The 18,422-nt window shown below is 39.9% G+C and overlaps 1 protein-coding gene across 3 annotated transcripts in view; it reads right to left on the bottom strand.

Moving 5' to 3' along the window:
- Positions 1-18,422, bottom strand: part of MACROD2 (mono-ADP ribosylhydrolase 2) — a 1,939,939-nt gene that overhangs the window by 185,259 nt on the left and 1,736,258 nt on the right. For all 3 annotated transcript variants that reach the window (XM_037022462.2, XM_037022461.2, XM_037022460.2), the window contains exon 9: positions 3,583-3,664. In XM_037022462.2, coding sequence (XP_036878357.2) covers positions 3,583-3,664 — 82 coding nt within the window. The remainder of the gene's footprint in view (positions 1-3,582; positions 3,665-18,422) is intronic.

Below are 18,422 nucleotides of genomic sequence, written 5' to 3'. Positions count from 1 at the left end.
AATTATTTGCAACTGAAGTGTATGGTAATTCCATAAACCTGCCACACTGGACTTCCAAAGAATACATCTGGAAGGAAAAAGTCATATGTGTTTCACTTACAGCAAGATACAAAACTGTTGGAAAAAAATTGCTGCTTTTTATTTTTTCCTTTGAGGTTCCTAGTGCAGTTCCATTATGGGTCCTGTTAGGGCAGGGTTGTGTCCTCCAAAATATATATATTGATGTTTTAACTCCCAGGACCTAAGAATGTGACTGCATTTGGAGATAGTTCTTTAAATAGGTAATTAAGTTACATGAGGTCATTAGCGTCAGCCCTAATCCGGTGTGACTGATGCCCTTACAAGAGTGGGAAATTTGGACACAGAGGGAAGACCTCATGGACAGGTCTCACCACAGGGAGAAGGTGGTATGTGCAAGCCAAGGAGACAGACCTCAGGAGAAACCACCCCTGCTGACACCTCGATCCTGGACTTCCAGCTTTCAGGGTTGTGAGAAAATAAATTTCAGTTGTTGGCCCAGCCAATGTGTGGTGCTCTGTTTCAGCCCTAGCAAACTCACACAGCGCTTTTCTATCTCCCCCTGTGGTCCTGCTGAAGGGCCTTCTGGCTTCCTCGTGAACACTTCACTGCTCACCTGCAGGGAAAAGCACCACACTGATTGGGTGATTTGGATAGAATCTGACTTTGAGATCTATAGTAAAGTGCCAATTTGACTCCTATGAGAGGAGGTTTCATGAGGACATTTATAGACACTAAAACAATGGAAGCTTGGAAAAATGATAGGCAGCAGATAATATTAGGAATGAGACTTTCTAAAGCTCCAAATGCATCCTAGGGTTGAACTACCCCTCTCTGAAGATGCTCTGAGGAAACTAGCCTAATACTATTTGTGCAATGACAAATATCATTCTCAATTTTAAAATATAAAATATTTAAATTTAAAATATTGCTCTGTTGTTTCCTAGCTATATGTCTCCTTTTTCTCAAGTATGCATCATTTCCCATATCTAAAAAGTAGGGTTAATATATAATGCTTACTTTCTTAGAGTTATCATGAAGTTTAACTGGTTAGGCCCATGTATCTGGTGACAGAAAGCAATCCATAAAAGTTAGTTATAATTCTTATGATTAGTATTTGGGAGCAGTTGTGTATGTATTGTATCTTTCAGATCTTTCCTGGTTTAACTTGTATTGTTTTATCACACATTTTGTTTCAGATTTCTGATTATGAAATTTAAAGACATGGGATTAAATCACCCTAAAACACAGAGATTTGGTTTAATACAAAATGACTTTTTTTTCTAAACTATTACCATTATTACAATAAGAAGGGCTAAGAAGACTAGATAGAAATCCTCTGAAAAAGTGGAATATATGGCAAGTCAGAAAAATTATATTCCAATCAAAGATGGTATGGTTATGAATTAACCATGAATTCAAATTATGGACAGATAATGTATATCATCTATATTAACAGTCACATGTTCCATTAGAGGTCCCCTTTTCTTCATACTGCATATTTAGAGTTTATAAACGGCTGATGCCGTGGCCTTGCAGAAATACTCAACAGTTTTGGAGGATTTTGACATTTAGTTAAAAAATGTACTTACTATTGTAAATATGCATTGGAAGTAATTTTGTGAGCATGCTATGATTCAAAGCACTGATATGAAACTGAGGATGATTTTATTATTATTTCACTTGCTTAACTACTAAGATGAATTTTGAATTTATTTAGAGTAGCAATTTTTCAAACAGTAATTTATTTGCAGAGTTTATTAATACATTTTAGACCACTAAAACTGTCCCATTTTTTAAAACTTGTAGTGTGATTTTTGGCTTGGCTGATGGATAAATTTGTTTTAATATCAATGGATCATACTTATGCAATTATTTTTATCAGATGTTACACTGAAAACAAGTTTTTGTTTTAGCAGTCATGAAAATGAATATTGTGTCATCATTTCTAAACCTCTCAAAATGTATACCATCTTAAAAAATATGCTGCGCTGACAAAACATGAGAATATTTGCATCATACTTGGCAAGTCACATTTCTTACTTGAAAGAACATTTCCTTTAAGAATACTTAAAAATGCAAAAATGCAGGCACAATCAGCTCACTGTGGTTACACAAGAAACAAAGGTAAAGGGTGAAACAAGGAGACTGAAACAGGAAAAACAGCCAGCAGATTATGGGGACAAGGATTTGTTAAATTCAACTCATAACAACTACTTATTAAATAGTTATTGTATGTTTTAACTCTTTAAAACACTGAGTTGCTTAAAAAATGAGGAAAGGAAAAAAATGAAAAAAGGTAAAAAAAAGAGAAAAAAAAAGAGAGGTAGGAGGAGAAAAGAAGGAAAATCACACTAATAATCCTCTTCGTCACACAGGTTCTTCCAAATTTACATGATGTTCCAGTTAGGAAAATACTGTAGTTGAAGATCCAATCCAAATTAAATATGCTTAGCAGATTCACCTTTCCATTACACAATTAGAAAGAAGGACTTCAAATTACCCAGTAGTCCAACTCAAGAACTTAGAGTTGAACATCTCTAGCAGTTTTCTGTACTGTTCTTGACAGCTGCCCACTTCCTACTCTGATCTGCAGGTGGGGCATCCTCTTTATTGGGTAGCTCTGCTAACTGCTTAGATTGGGGTAGGCACCAGAACCTTCAACTCATTCCTTCCTAGCGGCCAGTCACCAGTTACATGAAAAGCCACTTCAGATGGATGTGAAAACCTTAACAGAAAATTCTCTAAAAGCAGGCACCAGTAATGATCATAGTAGCTTGAAATTTCCTGGAAGCTGTTCTCACAGTAGCTGAGGAAGTGTTTCAGGCACTGTGACTTGAATGGCACTACAATGATAATAAGGTGTTAAACTAGCCTCTGCCCTCACAGGCTGGAAGAGGGATAGTAGGGGGAAATACTCAAATTAACCAAATCTAACTAATGGCACACCCAATCAATGTACATCTATTATACAAGGTTCTATAATAACCCTGAGGTTCTGCTTACATTCTCACAAGAAATGTGAAATAGGGTGAATGACTACTTTTCTCAGATTGCCCTAGAAAGTGCTACTATTGTCATGGGAATTTGGGCTAAGAAAATTAGAGGCAATAGGGATGCTATGCAGGAATACTTTGACTTCTGACTACAAATATAAAAGGGCTCCTCACAGTTCCCAAGAAAGGTGTTGAATATGGTGGATGGAGGCACAGATTTGGGCAATTTATAAGTGTGGGAAATCACAGATTATGCAGTTTGCAACTACAAGAAGAGTCTTTAGAAATCATTTGGTCCAACCCCTCATTTTTGATATGAGGAACTGAGACCGGGAGGTGAACTGACTTCCCCTAAACAAACACAATGACCTCATGGGACAAAGGGGTCTAGACTTCCTGTCACCTTCTTGAGTTCCTATAAACTGTGACATAAATTACCAGGGGTAACTGGTGCATGGAGATCACAGTCATGAAACCTTCAAGATGCAAAACAAACTAGAAATATAAGTGATGACGCCTCAGCTTTTTCAATCCTCAAATTCCAAAGGCAATAAATTGCTTTACTTACCTACAGGGAAAAACTCACTCATTTTCTTTTTGTAAATTTTGAAGTCAACTTCTAAGAAGACACAGAAGATGATCCGATCCATCTAGAGATAAATGATAAACACTCAAAGTGAATGGAAATAGGGTGACTGCCTTCCCACAACATGGTCTTGGAACAAAAACAAACAGAAAAGCCTCCCACAGAAATTTGGTGCTGTACTGCTAACTACATGACAGCAATAAGTGAAGTTCAAGTGTGTGTGTGTACTCTTTATGTAAATAATCCCATGGGCTCTTTGGTAGAAAGATGTTATATAAATCAAATAAGAAATAATAAATGACAATAAGCCACTTTGCAGCAAGCTATAAATAAGATCAGAGATCCCAACAGGATACCTAGACTTTATGTCCTATAAAACAGCCACACGAGGGGTGAACAGCAGAATGACAATAAAGTGCATGAGTAGAGAAAGAGCCCTTTGTTCTACCTTTGTTAGAGAAATTTATTTATCAAACCTGTTAGTGTTTGAATATGGCCTGAAAGGCTTCTTGCAGTTTGATTTGCATGAAGTCACTTTTAGCTTAACATACTTGAAAATTCAACAGAAATAAAAGATAATAGTTGAGAGTGACCATATAATCCTACCTGGTAGATATTATTGAGTAAGTAAATGCCACCTCAAAAGTAAAATATATTTGGCAGTCCCTTTTTCTCTGTTTTCAGAGAGCTTCTGCATGTAAAGAGTTTCTTGGAGGCATTCATAAAGTAATTTGGTAAACAGAAAGAAGAGATGGAGTATGCGTAATTGCTCACGTATATATGATATTAAATCAGTGACTCAAATCCCTGCTTTGAAAAATAAACACTCCTCCAGGTACTTTATTTTAGCAATGTTACAAAAAAGTTAAAAATTACTCAATCTATCAACTTGCAACAGGTAATTGAACAGAACATCAAGTAGGCATTTATCATGGCAGTAGGGAATGGCAGTAGAGTGTGCACATGGCAGGACATGAGAGAGGCCAAATGGATGTCACCCACCTGGCTCCTCAGCTCTCTCAGCCTGTGGGGTTCAGATTCACACTAGCCAAGTCCAAAGTTCCCAGTAGTAAAGAAAATCTAGAGGAGTGGGACAGGGAGAGGGATGGCTAGGACATAACAAATCACCAGAGTTCCCTGATGGAAGCTCAGAGATGTGGCTCCCTCATCCCTGCACAAGTCTAGGCTCCTGGGTGGTCACTGAACTTCTGTGGGAGAATCAATTACCAAAAGACCATGCAGCCCCAGTAACTGCCCCCATAGGGTGGATTGTAAGTAGAGAAAGCATCTGGTCTACAGAAATGGAAGGACTGGAGTACAAATAACCATGCTTTCCCAGCACAGCACCCCTGTATTCACTTGAGTTTCTTCTGTCCTTTTCTGTCTGCATCTCATTAACATTTTCAAAAATCCAAAAACTGTCACCATCAACACACCTCCCAGGTGAACTATAAATTTAGTTGAATGAATGATTAACTATCTGAGCAATACTTTGTGTTCATCTCCATTTTCCCTATGGCATGTTTATGCTTTGCGGCTAGAGATAAATCATAATACTGAGCAATACAAACGAGTTACAAAAGGACATATACTCTATGATACCATGTATGCGACTTTTTAAAGCACAAAGATACAACAGTGTAGGGATTCACTGATAAGCACTAATATACAGATGGGTGCATAGGGATGTCACACGAGCTTCAGGATAATGATTTCTGGGGAGGGAAGGTAAAGGGAAGGATAGGTAAGGGTTTAGCTGAATAGTCAATATTTTATTTATTTCGAAAAAAAGATTTGAGAAAAAATATGGCAAATGGGTAATAACTGTTAATTATGTAGGTAGGTTTTTGATTTCATATTTTCTATACTTTTCTGTATATTTGAAATACTTCATAATTTAAAGTCTTTACATTCAAAATAAGACTCCATATTAGACATACTCTACTCTCTCCTCCTGCACTGATATTGTCATTTATAAACACTGTAATTATTCCCACTTTTGTACCTAAGATGGTTGGCTTTTTTTTTCTCTAGGCTTCAAATGGTAAGATTATTTCTAAAACCACCTAATTGAGTTCAAAATCAAAACAAAAAAATTTAGCTCAGACCAGATCTAAGACCAAGCTGGACAGTCTTCTTTCATTCATTTCTCCCTATTTTTATCATCATGTAGTACAAATTATGTGATTTTTTTAAGCACTCATGTTGCTTGTATGAGTGTACATGTGCATGTGTGTGTGTGTTTGTACTGGAGAAGGTTAATGGTAATGGTCTTCACTGCTAGTAAGCACACTTTTAAACACCACACAGACTAAATACAGATTTCTTAAATATTGCAAAGAATTATAATCCACGTTTTAGCACTTTAGCTTTGTTACCATGGAAATAATATGGGTCCAGAATTTAGCAGCCTGATTTATTTTCCCAGACAGAAGATAGATGATGAGGGAAAAGTACTTTTATTTTAAACTAATTGAGTGGCCCAGTTCCCTGCCCTTATCCTTAGGCTTAACCCTGGAAATATCTTGGAAGCAAGTTGAATCGGAGAAAAACCCTCATTTGCCAAGTACGTGTTACGTGTGCATATGTGCGTGTATTTATGTATGTGCATAAACATATTCTCTGGGGTTATTGTTGGCCAAGCACTCACTTAGTTGACAAGCTCTGTGTTTATAAACTCATCGTAAGTATTGATCACTGCTTGTCATAGATTGCATTTTCCAAGATGGCTTTTACGGTGAGGTACCCAGTCCCTCAGGCTCTTGGAATGTGATGCTGATTTTCCTCTGATTGGGAAGTGGGTTCTGTATTTCCTCCTCTTGAATCTGGGGGTGACTGTAACTGGCAGAAATGCTATGGGACTTACGATACAACATCGTAAAAGGCGATACAGTTTCTGCTTGGTCCTTTTGGGAAACTTGTTCTTGTGCCCAACTCATCATGCCTTGAGGAAGCAGAGACACCACATGGAGAATCCATGTAGAAAAGTTCTGGCCAATAACCTTAGCTGAAAGTGAGTAGCCTCTAGATGATTTCAGCTCCTGGCTTTTGAGCTCCCCTGGAGCCCCAAGGAGTGGAGATGAGTGGTTCTTGCTGAACACCCAATTTGCAGATTTGTGAGCAAAACATGGAAATCTCTAAGTAGAAATCTGATATTCTTCCAGTTTCTTCTTACTGCCATTTTCTGAATTCTTACTTGTCCACCAGTGTGGTTCTGGGCTCCTGCTGAAAAGCTCAGACTGAAAGAATCAAGTAGAAGCCACAAGGAGGTGACAAGAAGAGTGTAGAAAGTCAAATCACTACGTGGCTGAGAGATTGGAAATCTGACTTGTGCAGAGGAGGAAAGGCCTGGGTAATCCATACTAGGCCCAAGTGTACTTCATGAGAATATATTAGAATGCTCACAATTGAGGTGTGGGAATATGGTTTCAATTTTTCTTTTATATTGAGCAATAGAACAATTTTATAAAATGGCTGCTCTTGCAAGAGTATCTTTATTCATTTGCTCCTCAGGTATTAACTGAGCACCTTCAATTTGCTGGGTCTGGCCTGTGTGTCATTCTCTCACAGGAAAACTTGTATCCAGAATTGAGTGATTTTTTTTCTTCAAAGCCAAACAATTATTTAGCGGCAAAATCTCAGGTGCATTAACTTAATCTCCAGTGTTCTCTGTGACATCATGCAGATGGAGACACTTGGGACTGAGTTTCTAGGCCTATCACTAGTTCTGTGACACTGGGAAAGCTATCATCTTTCTGTCCCTTATTAAGGTCTTTATAAAGAAAAGATGAATGAATTATGAATCATATGAATTGTATTTCTTTATATATCAGTTATAGTCTAACTTGGTAGTTTGTAGTTTGTCAGTTAGCTAAGCTGGAATCACATTTGTTGGAATGGTTCTCTGTTAGGGTTGGCCACAGAGAAATTTCCATGAGATTCTGAGGACTGACGTGCATCTGTAGCCATTGCACTAGGCAGGTGAGTGTAGGGTGTCAGTCTTCGGGCCAGTCATGTGCACTGCTGCTCATCAGCTGGCTCACTTGAGTGTGGGCAGCAGCTGGGCCCACAGCTTCTCCAAGTCCCGCTGGTTCTCCTGCCTCTGGTTCTCTGAGTCCTGGGCCAGGTATCTACGTAGCTCTGCTGCAGGACACCAGCAACTTCTGCAGGGCGCTGCAGCTTTGGGGTTCCATGCAATGAGAGGCAGATGCATGTGACAGTTTATACCTGTGGGTTCCAATCTGCTCTACTTTGTCCTTGTTCTCTTCCACTTTGTGTATAGTTTGCATCTTGACCACCTCTTTCCTGCTTTTTGACCGCCTGTCCTTCTGACCTACTCCAGGCCTTGTCACATGCAGAGGTAATGGCCTCCTGTAGACTTCTTCACCAGCTCCTCTCACTGGTCCTAGTTAGATGTTCTTTTTCTGCTCAGCCAGCCACCCCACTCTGGACATTTACTTCCCAAATTTCTCCCACAATTGTAGAAGTCTAATCCCTAAAATAAATCCCTTATCCATATCACTCACAAGGCTGTGCTTCACTGATTAAACCCCAACTGATGTAATTTTTAATGTCATTTCATTGAATATCATAGGGAGGAGCATAATGAAGGGAAAATGTAATAACAGTGATCCTTTTTGGAGGTGTGTGACCTGACAAGGCTCCTCAAATTCGAATTACTTCTTTCAAGATGAATTTTTTTTTTGGTTCTAGACTATTTTCTTGGTCAACTTCTTAAAGTGTGCTCCCACTCTTTTGTAGTTAGAGCAACTTTCTGTGCTTGAAATGACTTGGACTTCTTTTTTTAGAGGAACATGTTGCCAGTAAACTTAGATAAGTCCTCAGGCTAAAAGATAAGTGCAAATAATACAAAAGGCAGCATTAATATTTTTAAGAATTAACAACTTAACAATAGTCCTCATTATACCTTAAACTAGAAGCTTATGAGGATTCAGGTGGAGCTCATCTTTGTCTCACCAGTGCATCATAGGAGCTCTGTAGATACTTGCAGAGTATGTATACTTAGACCAACAGACTTGACTAAAATATAAGTATATGACAGATATTTTTTAAGGGTGTTTTAGTCCCAGTACCAAAAAATAACTTACCTAGGAGGTAGACTTTCCTTTATGTTTGACAGAAAACTTAAGAAGAGAATTATAGAGGCAACTGGGGTGCTTTTGCAAAGTAGAGAAGGGCTATGTAAAGGGCATGAGTCATTTCTTATTACCAGCTGTTGTCTCATTCAGTGATATTATGTTGACTACAATGACTCCTGAGCCCCATACTATTTTCATATAGGGTGCTTATTAGTTCCACAATAGAAACAATGATGCCACTGTGAGCTAAGATGTATCAAAAGTTTTATAGAAATTTTTTTTTTTAACATAAAAACAATCGCAAGTTTTGGCAAGGATGTAGACTAACAAGAGCCTTCACATACCACTTTTGGAAGTAAAAATCAGTGCAACCACTTTGGAAAAGTTTGGGGCAGCATCTGTTAAGCTGGATCTGCACCTACTCCACGACCTGGCAGTCTCCTCCTAGGTAGACACCCAGCAGAACGTGCACGTAAGTTCACAGAAAGACAAGTACCATAATGTTCATAGCACTCTTTGTAGTATCTTCAAACTGGAATCTATTTAAATGCCTGAAATAGTAGAATGGATAAGTAATTTTGATCTATTCATATGCTGGGGTTTTACACACCAAACAGGACAGAAAGTTTACAACTAGACATGGTAATATAAACAAACGTATCAATGAATCAAAGAATCAAGAAAACTGCACACGCTGGGCGATTTTATTTCTGTTGAGTTCAAAAACAGGCTAAACCACCTGGGGTGTTAGAAATTAGTATAGCAACTATTCTGGAGGGAGGATCAATGACAAGGGACAGTGGAGAACACCTGGGATCCTTGTTCGTGGATCTGGTGCTGGTTCGATGGATATGTTCAGTTTGTGAAAATTCATCAAGAGGTGTACTTCAGATCTGTCCTTTTCTGTATGTTATACTTCAATAAGAATTTTTTTAAAAGGTTGAAAGTCTTCTGTTAGTGTTGTCTTGGCCAACAATCAAAAATCTATTTTCATTGACTTTGAGGTCAAAAAAGTCCTTTCAAAGTTGACCTTCTAAAGGCGATCTCTCCATGTATGTCCACGGATGCCCGCTATAGTTCACTGATCAAGGCATGAAGGAGTGAAGATATATTTCTTCACCAAGATATCCATTAATTCACAGTTGGGGTTTTATGCTCCATAAAAATGATGGCATAAGTCTTATCAATCTTTTCTAGATCATGTCCACTGCCCCTGAAGAGGGTTACACAGTGAAGCAGGTAAGGGCTCTCTGCAGTTGACCTCCCTTTTTCACAGCTACCAGGCAGAGGCAGCTGACACAGCCACGATTATCCTGTGTTCAGCAATACTGGGAGAATGAGCAGATTCTGATGAATGTAATTTGCTTCCCTGATGACAAATGACAAACATTCAAAGACCTGGTGTGCATGCAAATACTGCATTCACTAAGCACTGATGGAGGACTCTCCTGTACAAAAATAGCCTGAGAAGAAATAGGAATGACGTCTCAGACTTTCTGTAAGAAAAACCAACAGCTTCACCACTGTAGGCGTGGATATTGGGCTGTCTTCCTAAAACAGTGGCTGCTGCTAATAAGGATTACGTTTCAGGATTTAAGTATCAAAATTGTATAAGGACAGGTTTTGAGAAGGGTAGAACACCAGGACAATTGGAGCTTGCTCAGTGCTATCAGTAAACCAGAGTAAATGGTGTTAACCAAGGGATAATGGTCACTACTGATTAATTAAAGAACAAAAACAAGAAGTTGGGACTCCTAGGTCCAAGTCCCTTTTCTCCCTTCAAGAAGGGTAAAGGAGAGCCATTTGCCCTTCACCCAGTGTATTAGCTCTCTGTTGCTGACTGACAAATAACCACAAATTTAGCAGCTTAAAACAACCAATTTCATTACCTCATAGTTTCTTTAGGTAGGTCAAACGTCTAGGCCCAACAGATCAAAAGCTGCAGTTAAGGTTTCCCTGAGGCTCAGGGTCTTCTCCCAGCTCATTCAGGTTGTTGTCAGAAACCAGTTCCTTGCATTGCAAGGATGGAAGTCCCCGTTTTCTTCTCAGCTATCAATCAGGGACAGCTTTTAGCTTCTAGAGGCTACCGCACCTGCAGCCCTGAAAGGCAGTTCAGGACACGGATGCTTTCTTTCTTTCTTCCATGCCAGCCAGAGTATGTCTCAAAGATGTTCTCCATCCCCAACCTCCAGACTCCTTTTAAGAGCCCCTAAATAGGTCAGCTCACCAGGACACTCTCTTTTGATGAACCCAGCTGATTAAATCTACAAAAACCTCTTTTGCCTAATCAGAGGGCGACTGTTCCATCATATTCACAGGTATCACCCACATGGAAGGGGTAAAGACAGGATGAGGTGTGCCCACAACGGGGTAGGTGTCTGGGGGGCATCTTGGATCTGCCTCCCACACCTGCTCACCTCCCTGTGACCAGCTGCCTATGTTCCAATATGTATCTCACCACATACCAGCTTTGTGACCTCAAGCAGGTCACTTAACCTTTCAAAGACTCAGTTTCCTCATCTCTAAAATGGACACATTAACCTCATGGGGGTCAGTGTATTAGTTTTCTATTGCTGTGTAACAAATTACTATGAGCACTGTGGTTTAAAATAACCCCAATTTATTAGCTCACATTTTTGTAGATCAAAAGTTTGGCATGGGTTAGCTGAGTTCTCTGTTCATGCTATCACAAGCATCAAATCAAGATGTCAACTGGACTGAATTCTTGTGTGGAGGCCGTGGAGAGAAACCCACTGCTGAGCCCTTTCTTGTCAGCAGAATATTTCCGTGTAGTTGCAGGACTGAAGTCCTATTTCCTCACTGGCTGGTGGTTAGGGATCCTTCTCAATTCCTGGAAGCCACCTGTCTTACTTTCCAGATGTGCACCTCCATCTTCAAGCCAGCCAAAGCATGTCAAATCCTTCTGGATTCTGAATCTCTGATTTTCTCCACAGCTGACTTCTAGACCCAGATTTAAAGGACTTCCGTGATTAGGTCAGGCTCACCTGGATAGTCTCCCTAACTTAAGGTCACCTGATTTGAGACCTTAATTACATCTGCAAAATCCCTTCAAAGCAGCACCTAGGTTATCTGAATAACTGGGAGAAGGTGTGTATACACCAGACAGGCATCTTGGGAGAATCTTAGAATCCTGCTACATAGTCTATGAAACATGCTTGGCCAAGGATCTGACACATGGTAAATGTTTCATAAACATTGGCTATTTATTCATAAAATTATTATTCATAAGGTACCTGAAATACCTAGCACAGACCTGGCATAGAGATACAATGACTATTCACTTGGTGAGTCCTTTCTTTCTACCCTAATCTTTAAAACAGGTCAAGGAGAAGTATGAGGCAGATAGAGAACACTGGAGGCATTTTTCTTTCTACTATGCTGAAAGGCCATTTTATTCCACTTTCAAGTTGGCTAAGGAATTCTATGTTAAAGGAACATTTACAAAAATGGCCCATATTATGTATAAAGTGGCTTTTTTTTTTGTCTGACTATATCAGCCAATGAGAGAAAGGAAAAAGGGTAAGTTAACAGTTGAGCTGCAGTAATGGAAACAATTTCAGAAGACTCTGCAGGAGTCTGCTCTGGTATTTTAACATTCTTGTCAAATGTCACTGAATATCATTCTTCTGGTTCTTGAAGGTATTAAGTATGTTCATACCTGTGTACTCCAACAACACAGAAGCTAGTATTTCAATCTCCAAATTACAGGATGGGAAAATTTTGCTCTCCATGTTTCCAGAGATGTTTGGCTGAGTTGGAGAGCATTTGTAATCCATAAACACTCAAAGGGCATTTTTTGCATTTTGAAATTGCTTCTGCATGCATAAAAGGATCTATTATTTCGGGTTTTTTTTTTTTGCAACCCAGTTCATCTGTCATTACTCCATGACAGCACAATACACTCTTCTTGGTTTGTTTTGATAAATTGCTCTTTTTGACTTCTTTACAACTCCATCAGAAAAAATGGCCATGTATCTGAAGAAGGAAGAGTTTTTTTGATTTAAGCTGGAGACTCTTTCACACAAGTTAATTTCCAAGTCTTCCTCGGATTGATCAACATGGATACCCTCACAAATGATGTATCTGTTGTGGTCCTTGAAGCTGCTCCATATACTTAGCAGAGAAGAGAGACAGACACACACAAGGGCTTAGGATCTGCAGTTCTAAATAGAGCATGGCAAACATGCCCTGCCCTGCCCTTGAGACCAAAGAAAAAGTCCTGAGAGATATTGGAGGAAAATGCCAGTCAAAAATAAAGAACAGGTTCCTTTCACACAATTGGAAAGCATGCAGAGGAGTGCTAAAGTCACATCTGCCCCCTCCTTTCAGGACTAGAGCAGTCATTCCTCCTGTTGTCGGGGGCGCTGGTGGCTGACAGCACTGAGGAGACCCTCAGAGGACTGTCCTTGGCAAAGAGAGCACCTGGCTCACACCGACTCTCTCTTCCTGAAGTCAGCCTCCATCCAGTGACTGACTCTTGCATGGGTCCAAATGCTCAGATTCCGCCCCTCAATTGGAGGTGATTGAAGTGTCTTCAGTTGTGAGCTGAATTTTGTCCCCCCACCCCAAATTCATATGCCAAAGTCCTAATGCTCAGAATCTCAGAATATGACCATATTTGGAGTTAGGGTCTTTAAAGACTAATTAAGGTAAAATGAGATTGTTAGGGTGGCCCTAATCCAGTATGACTGGTGTTCTCATAAGAGGATAATCAAGACACACACACATATGGAAGGAAGTCCAAGTGAGAACAAAGGAGGAGACAGCCATCTGCAAGCCAAGGACAGAGGCTGTGGAAGAGACTGACCCTGCTGACACCTTGATCTCAGACTTCCAGCCTCTAGAAGTATGAGAAAGTAAATTCCTGTTGTTGAAGCCACCCACCCCTCAATATTTCATTACAGCAGCCTGAGCAAATGCATGCACCATTCAGCTTCAGTGCCCTGGCAGGTTTACCTTCTCCCTCTTCCCAACGCTGCTTCCCTCATTCCACCCCATCTCTTCCAGGGAGGGATTAAGAGTATGATCCAATAACCTCCCGCTTGCAACTATCTGTCTGCTTCCCAGGAAACCAGACCTTTGACAACAACACTCTATTTTTGGCAATCTGACTTATTTTATTTTCATGTCCACTTTTGACATCATTTCCAGTGATGCAAAGGGCAGCAGCCAATGCCACATGGGGCCTGCTGCCTAAGGTCTGTCCAACAGCAAACTCTGCTAACAGCTCCTTGCACAGAAGCCACCATATTCTGTGTTTGGGCAGACCAATGGTTATGAGGCTAGGATTCATTTTAAAAGAGCATTCGAAGTCAACATAAATTATAAATGTGTCCTAAATAAAGTGACAGTAGATGTGTTGAGATTGGGGGTACACCTGACACTTACCATTGGGAAATGAGTCTCTTTGTAACTGTTCTGAGGATGGGAAATTGAGCCCATGGGCCACTATGCAGTGACAGCCATCACCAGGCAAGGAAAGGTCTGTCCTACTATGTCTCAGAGATGAGACACATTTCTGCAGATGTATTTCTTATTTCTAATGCTGGAAGTATCTTTTTGTGTAAGAGTAATGGATTGTCTTTTGTTTAAGAGCTGGGTTACTTAGATGGGTTTTAATAAATCCATAAAAATAAAGTGACTCTAGGTGGCCTGGAGGTATGACAAGCACTGTCACTCGCCTGTCCTTTCCTCCTCTCCTCTGGTCTTTGTAGTGGGAGCCCGAGAATAGCCAAACATCTGTATTGCTTTGCTGGAAGGCTTTCTTAATGCTCTGAGTGGTGACTTGACGGCATGCTCTGTGCTGACTTTCTTTATCCTAACTTCACCCACAAGTAATCTGCCTGCACTCTAATCCATGTCTCAGAGTCTGCTTTAGAAAAAGAAATTGGTCAGATACCAACTTATTCTCTCAGTATCCAGTCCATCAAAGTTTAATTTCATATAATACAGATTCAAATTCAGTGAAGGTATAGATCTCCTTCCCATATTTTGCTATTACTCCCATGGTGACCTCAGTATCCTTAATCTGAAGAGACAGGGCCAGGAACAGGTCTCTCTGACTCTAAATTCTTTACAAGCTAGTGTGGGACCTGAAATTACCGTTCAATGATGGAGCTATTTTTTATCGAGCACGCATGTAGCGCCTGCGTCATTCCAGCTAGCCCAGCTGCAGCCCCCTATTGTCTATTTTGTGCTCCTGCTCCTAGGAACACTCTGGTTCCTTTTTCTTTTATTTGATTAAGAACATCTGCAGAGGTGGTTCAGCTACGAAAGTTAATAATTACTCTTTTTTTTTTGTCACAGTAATTAAAAATTTCAAGGAAGAATTGTCATTCATTGCCAGCTATCAGGTTGCCCACGGAGGAGGGCGCTTTATAAAGCCAACAAGGCGTGACCTTGAAAAAATGCCATTATCAGGGGAAATAAAAATCTCTCCTCAAAATGGGAATGCTCTGCCCAGGCACACAAGGTAGTTTTGAAGCCTGGTCATGAGGCTCAAAGAAATGGGGGCAACCACACAACTGTGCAAAGTGTTCTGTGCATTCTCATTTTCTCAACACTTCCATTAGCATCTGACACTCACGTGGATCCATTTACAGTTCAAAGGAAGCTCATTAACATATCATCCGAAAGAGCATTCTGTGAGGACAAAAGCCCCTTTTTACAAGCTGGTGTCCCTCCCACTCTTGCAAGAAAGAACTTTTGTTGTTCAAAGGCAAACCCCAAGAAAACAATCACTCTCGAGTAATTTTCCATAAGTTCATGTCTCATACAGTGAGAAGTAGCAAACCAGAGTGGCTTTATCCAAAATGCCGCGTGAGGGCTGGGTGGTGGCAGCAGTGATGTGTATGTGTGTGTGTGTGTGTATGCACTACATATGTGAGTGTTTGAGTGGAGTATATAAAAGAGAGGGGGAGGGAAAGAAAGTGTTCCATCTGTGTCTCTGCTCTCAGCCACCCTCTATCCTCTCTGTCGCCTCTAGCATAAGAATACACAGTAGCAATCCACAGTGTGGAATAGATAGCGTGTGCTAGCTATTTCATATCAATTCTCTCTTTAAATGCCAGATAACGGACCGTGTGCCCAGCTAGACTGGAAATCCCTGGGCAAGACACCACCTTTTCCTTACTCATCTTTCCATCTAGCAATCGATGTAGTCAGCTGGCAGGATATAGAAAAGGGTCTTAGTTGTACTGCTCTGCTGGGCCATGAGGCTTGAACCACCTGACTATCACAACTCCCTGACTCAGGGACCCTAAAAAGAAAGGCCATTTGGGAAAAAGGTAGGAGCATTGGCCCCTGGCTCTCTCTCTGGAAAAGTAACCTTAACTCCCCTCCCTCCGCCCTCTGTGGTGTGTCCTTCCTCCATGCCGCCTTTCTAAACCACATTGCCATCACCCTGATGGGCTTAAATTAGGCTGGTCCCCACTTCATAATTTGAAAGTCAAACCCAGTGGTCTTATCAATGAAGTTTTTGCCAAGTCATTGTCAGAAAATACCTCTGAGCGTTGTTTAAGTCTTCCTCAGGGGCTTGAGGTGGCGCCTAGAGGGCTGCCTACAAAATTTCATTTAATTTTGACTTTTGTCACATGGTCTTTTGTTTAACAGACCATATAAAATGCTCAGGCTTGTATGGGTATAAAAACAGCAATTCTCCTCCCAGTCTTTGCTGATTCTCCGGGAAGAGGGGCCGTGCTGCCCAGTGGCTCAGGTCCTCCCCGGAGCATCCTCCTTACCCTCCATGGGGCCTGGAGCCCTGCTCTTCAGAAGATCATGACGCAGAGCCAGTGTGCTTGGTATATTTGCATGATGAACATAAAGTAAGTAGAAAAATGACAGAGATGATACAGATAGATAGATAGATGATAGATAGATAGATAGATAGATAGATAGATAGATAGATAGATAAATAGATAGATAGATGATAATAGATAGATGATAAATAAGTAGATATTGGTAAAAATAAAGATAGTTAAAATTCCTGAAGTATTTACCCTTTGGATACTACAATCTTAAGGTATAATCCAGTCTTCCAAACTTTACATTTTAAACAAATCCATGATGAATATAAAAATCTTTTCACGGGAAGGGAATGGAAAGGAAAAGGACCAGTAGTCATTGAACACTTCTGTGCTGGACTCTGACGTGTTTGGTTTTACATGGCAAGCTCAGGTTGTACAGAACACTACCTATAAAATGAAGATTATTATTCTAATTTTATAGTAAGACAGTCTGTTTTTTTTTCTTTTTTAAGTTAAGCAAAACAATTAAAACAACAAAAGAATAACCAACCTGATGAAAACAAACAAAAAAGCAAAGAAAAAGGAAAAAGAAAACAAGGCTAGAACATAAAAATGTCAACTACTCGTTGACCTTTTTAATCACTGGGGACATATGAACAAAAAAAAAGAACAATAAAAGTCACGCATCCCCTAAGATCATTTTAATAGAGGGCAATATAGAAGGTAGCTTTCTGGAAATAACCAACAGATACCCCACCCAGTACCCCGAGTCTTGTTATACAATGTCTGCTGCTGTTTCCCTGCCCTCTCTCTTTACAAATCTACTCTCTAGACTTGACTGTGTGCCAGCATATGAGATGCTAAGGGCTTCAGTGGCTGTTTGTTGGATTTCACTGATGGTTCCAATGTCAGTTGAAGGTCAAAATTTAAGAACAGGTAAAATAAGACCTTGTTTGCATTTTCAGCAGGGAAAAGATGCTTTATTCACATCCATGCTGTATCCAATAATGTCCTGTCCAGCCATGCTTCAGCTGGAGAAGAAATACCCAAATTATGAAGATGTGCAAGTGAAACTGGCACATTGGCACAATTTGCAGTAACTTCTCAATTGCTTCAAGAGACACATTCCTAAAATAACATTGCCAAAGCCCACATTAAATTTTCTACCTGCAGCATGGATTTGTTCCATGAACTTAAATGGATGATTTATCATTAAAAACAAACCAGTTTTCTCTGTTATACTTTTGGGAAAGTTGTGGAGGGGAAGCCAAAACTTTAATTTTGTGAACAGATGTTAAAAAGTATTTGGAAAGACTCACTGATGAGGTATTCATTGAAAAACTTTAACTGGGATTCTACTTTGCTAGTTAATTTAATTGCTAAGTTGTGAAACATACATTCTGGAAAACAAATTATTTACAGGGTACTTAACTCTCCTGTTAAATATCTAGGGAACTGGATGAGAAGAAGCCATACATTTTTCAACTCTGTTGAGGTCCACTTTGACAAAAGTCCTGGTTTTTAGGGAATTATATTGTTTCTTTTTTTCTTCCTTGATGTTAAAGACCTTGCTTCTACCATATTAGTTTACCAGACAGTCTATTCATACAGAAACCTGCATGATTTTTACATCAGTCAGCAAGTCTGACCTTTAGCCATGTTTCTTCTCTAGCTAGTGGGTGTGAAATAGTTAAGAGTACTTCTTGAGACTGCACGTATCATGGACTTACAGAAGACTTCTGATGGTGCTCTTGATTCTCTTCAGTAGTAGAAAAACCATTTTTTTTCCCTTTGGCACTCAACCAGGGAATTTCTTTGTTCTGCCAAAATGGACTAAAACCACACTCCCGTTGCCACCCGCTGGGAAAATGCAGTAGAAATAAAAGTTAGGGTGCTTAGACTAGAGAAAATTGCTGTTCCATCAAGTAAATAAATTTGTATGAATGCCTGCATTTTG

Source organism: Manis javanica, chromosome 5, assembly GCF_040802235.1.
Source record: "Manis javanica isolate MJ-LG chromosome 5, MJ_LKY, whole genome shotgun sequence".
Classification (NCBI taxonomy): Eukaryota; Metazoa; Chordata; class Mammalia; order Pholidota; family Manidae; genus Manis; species Manis javanica.
This window is presented reverse-complemented; position numbering and strand designations above follow the sequence as displayed.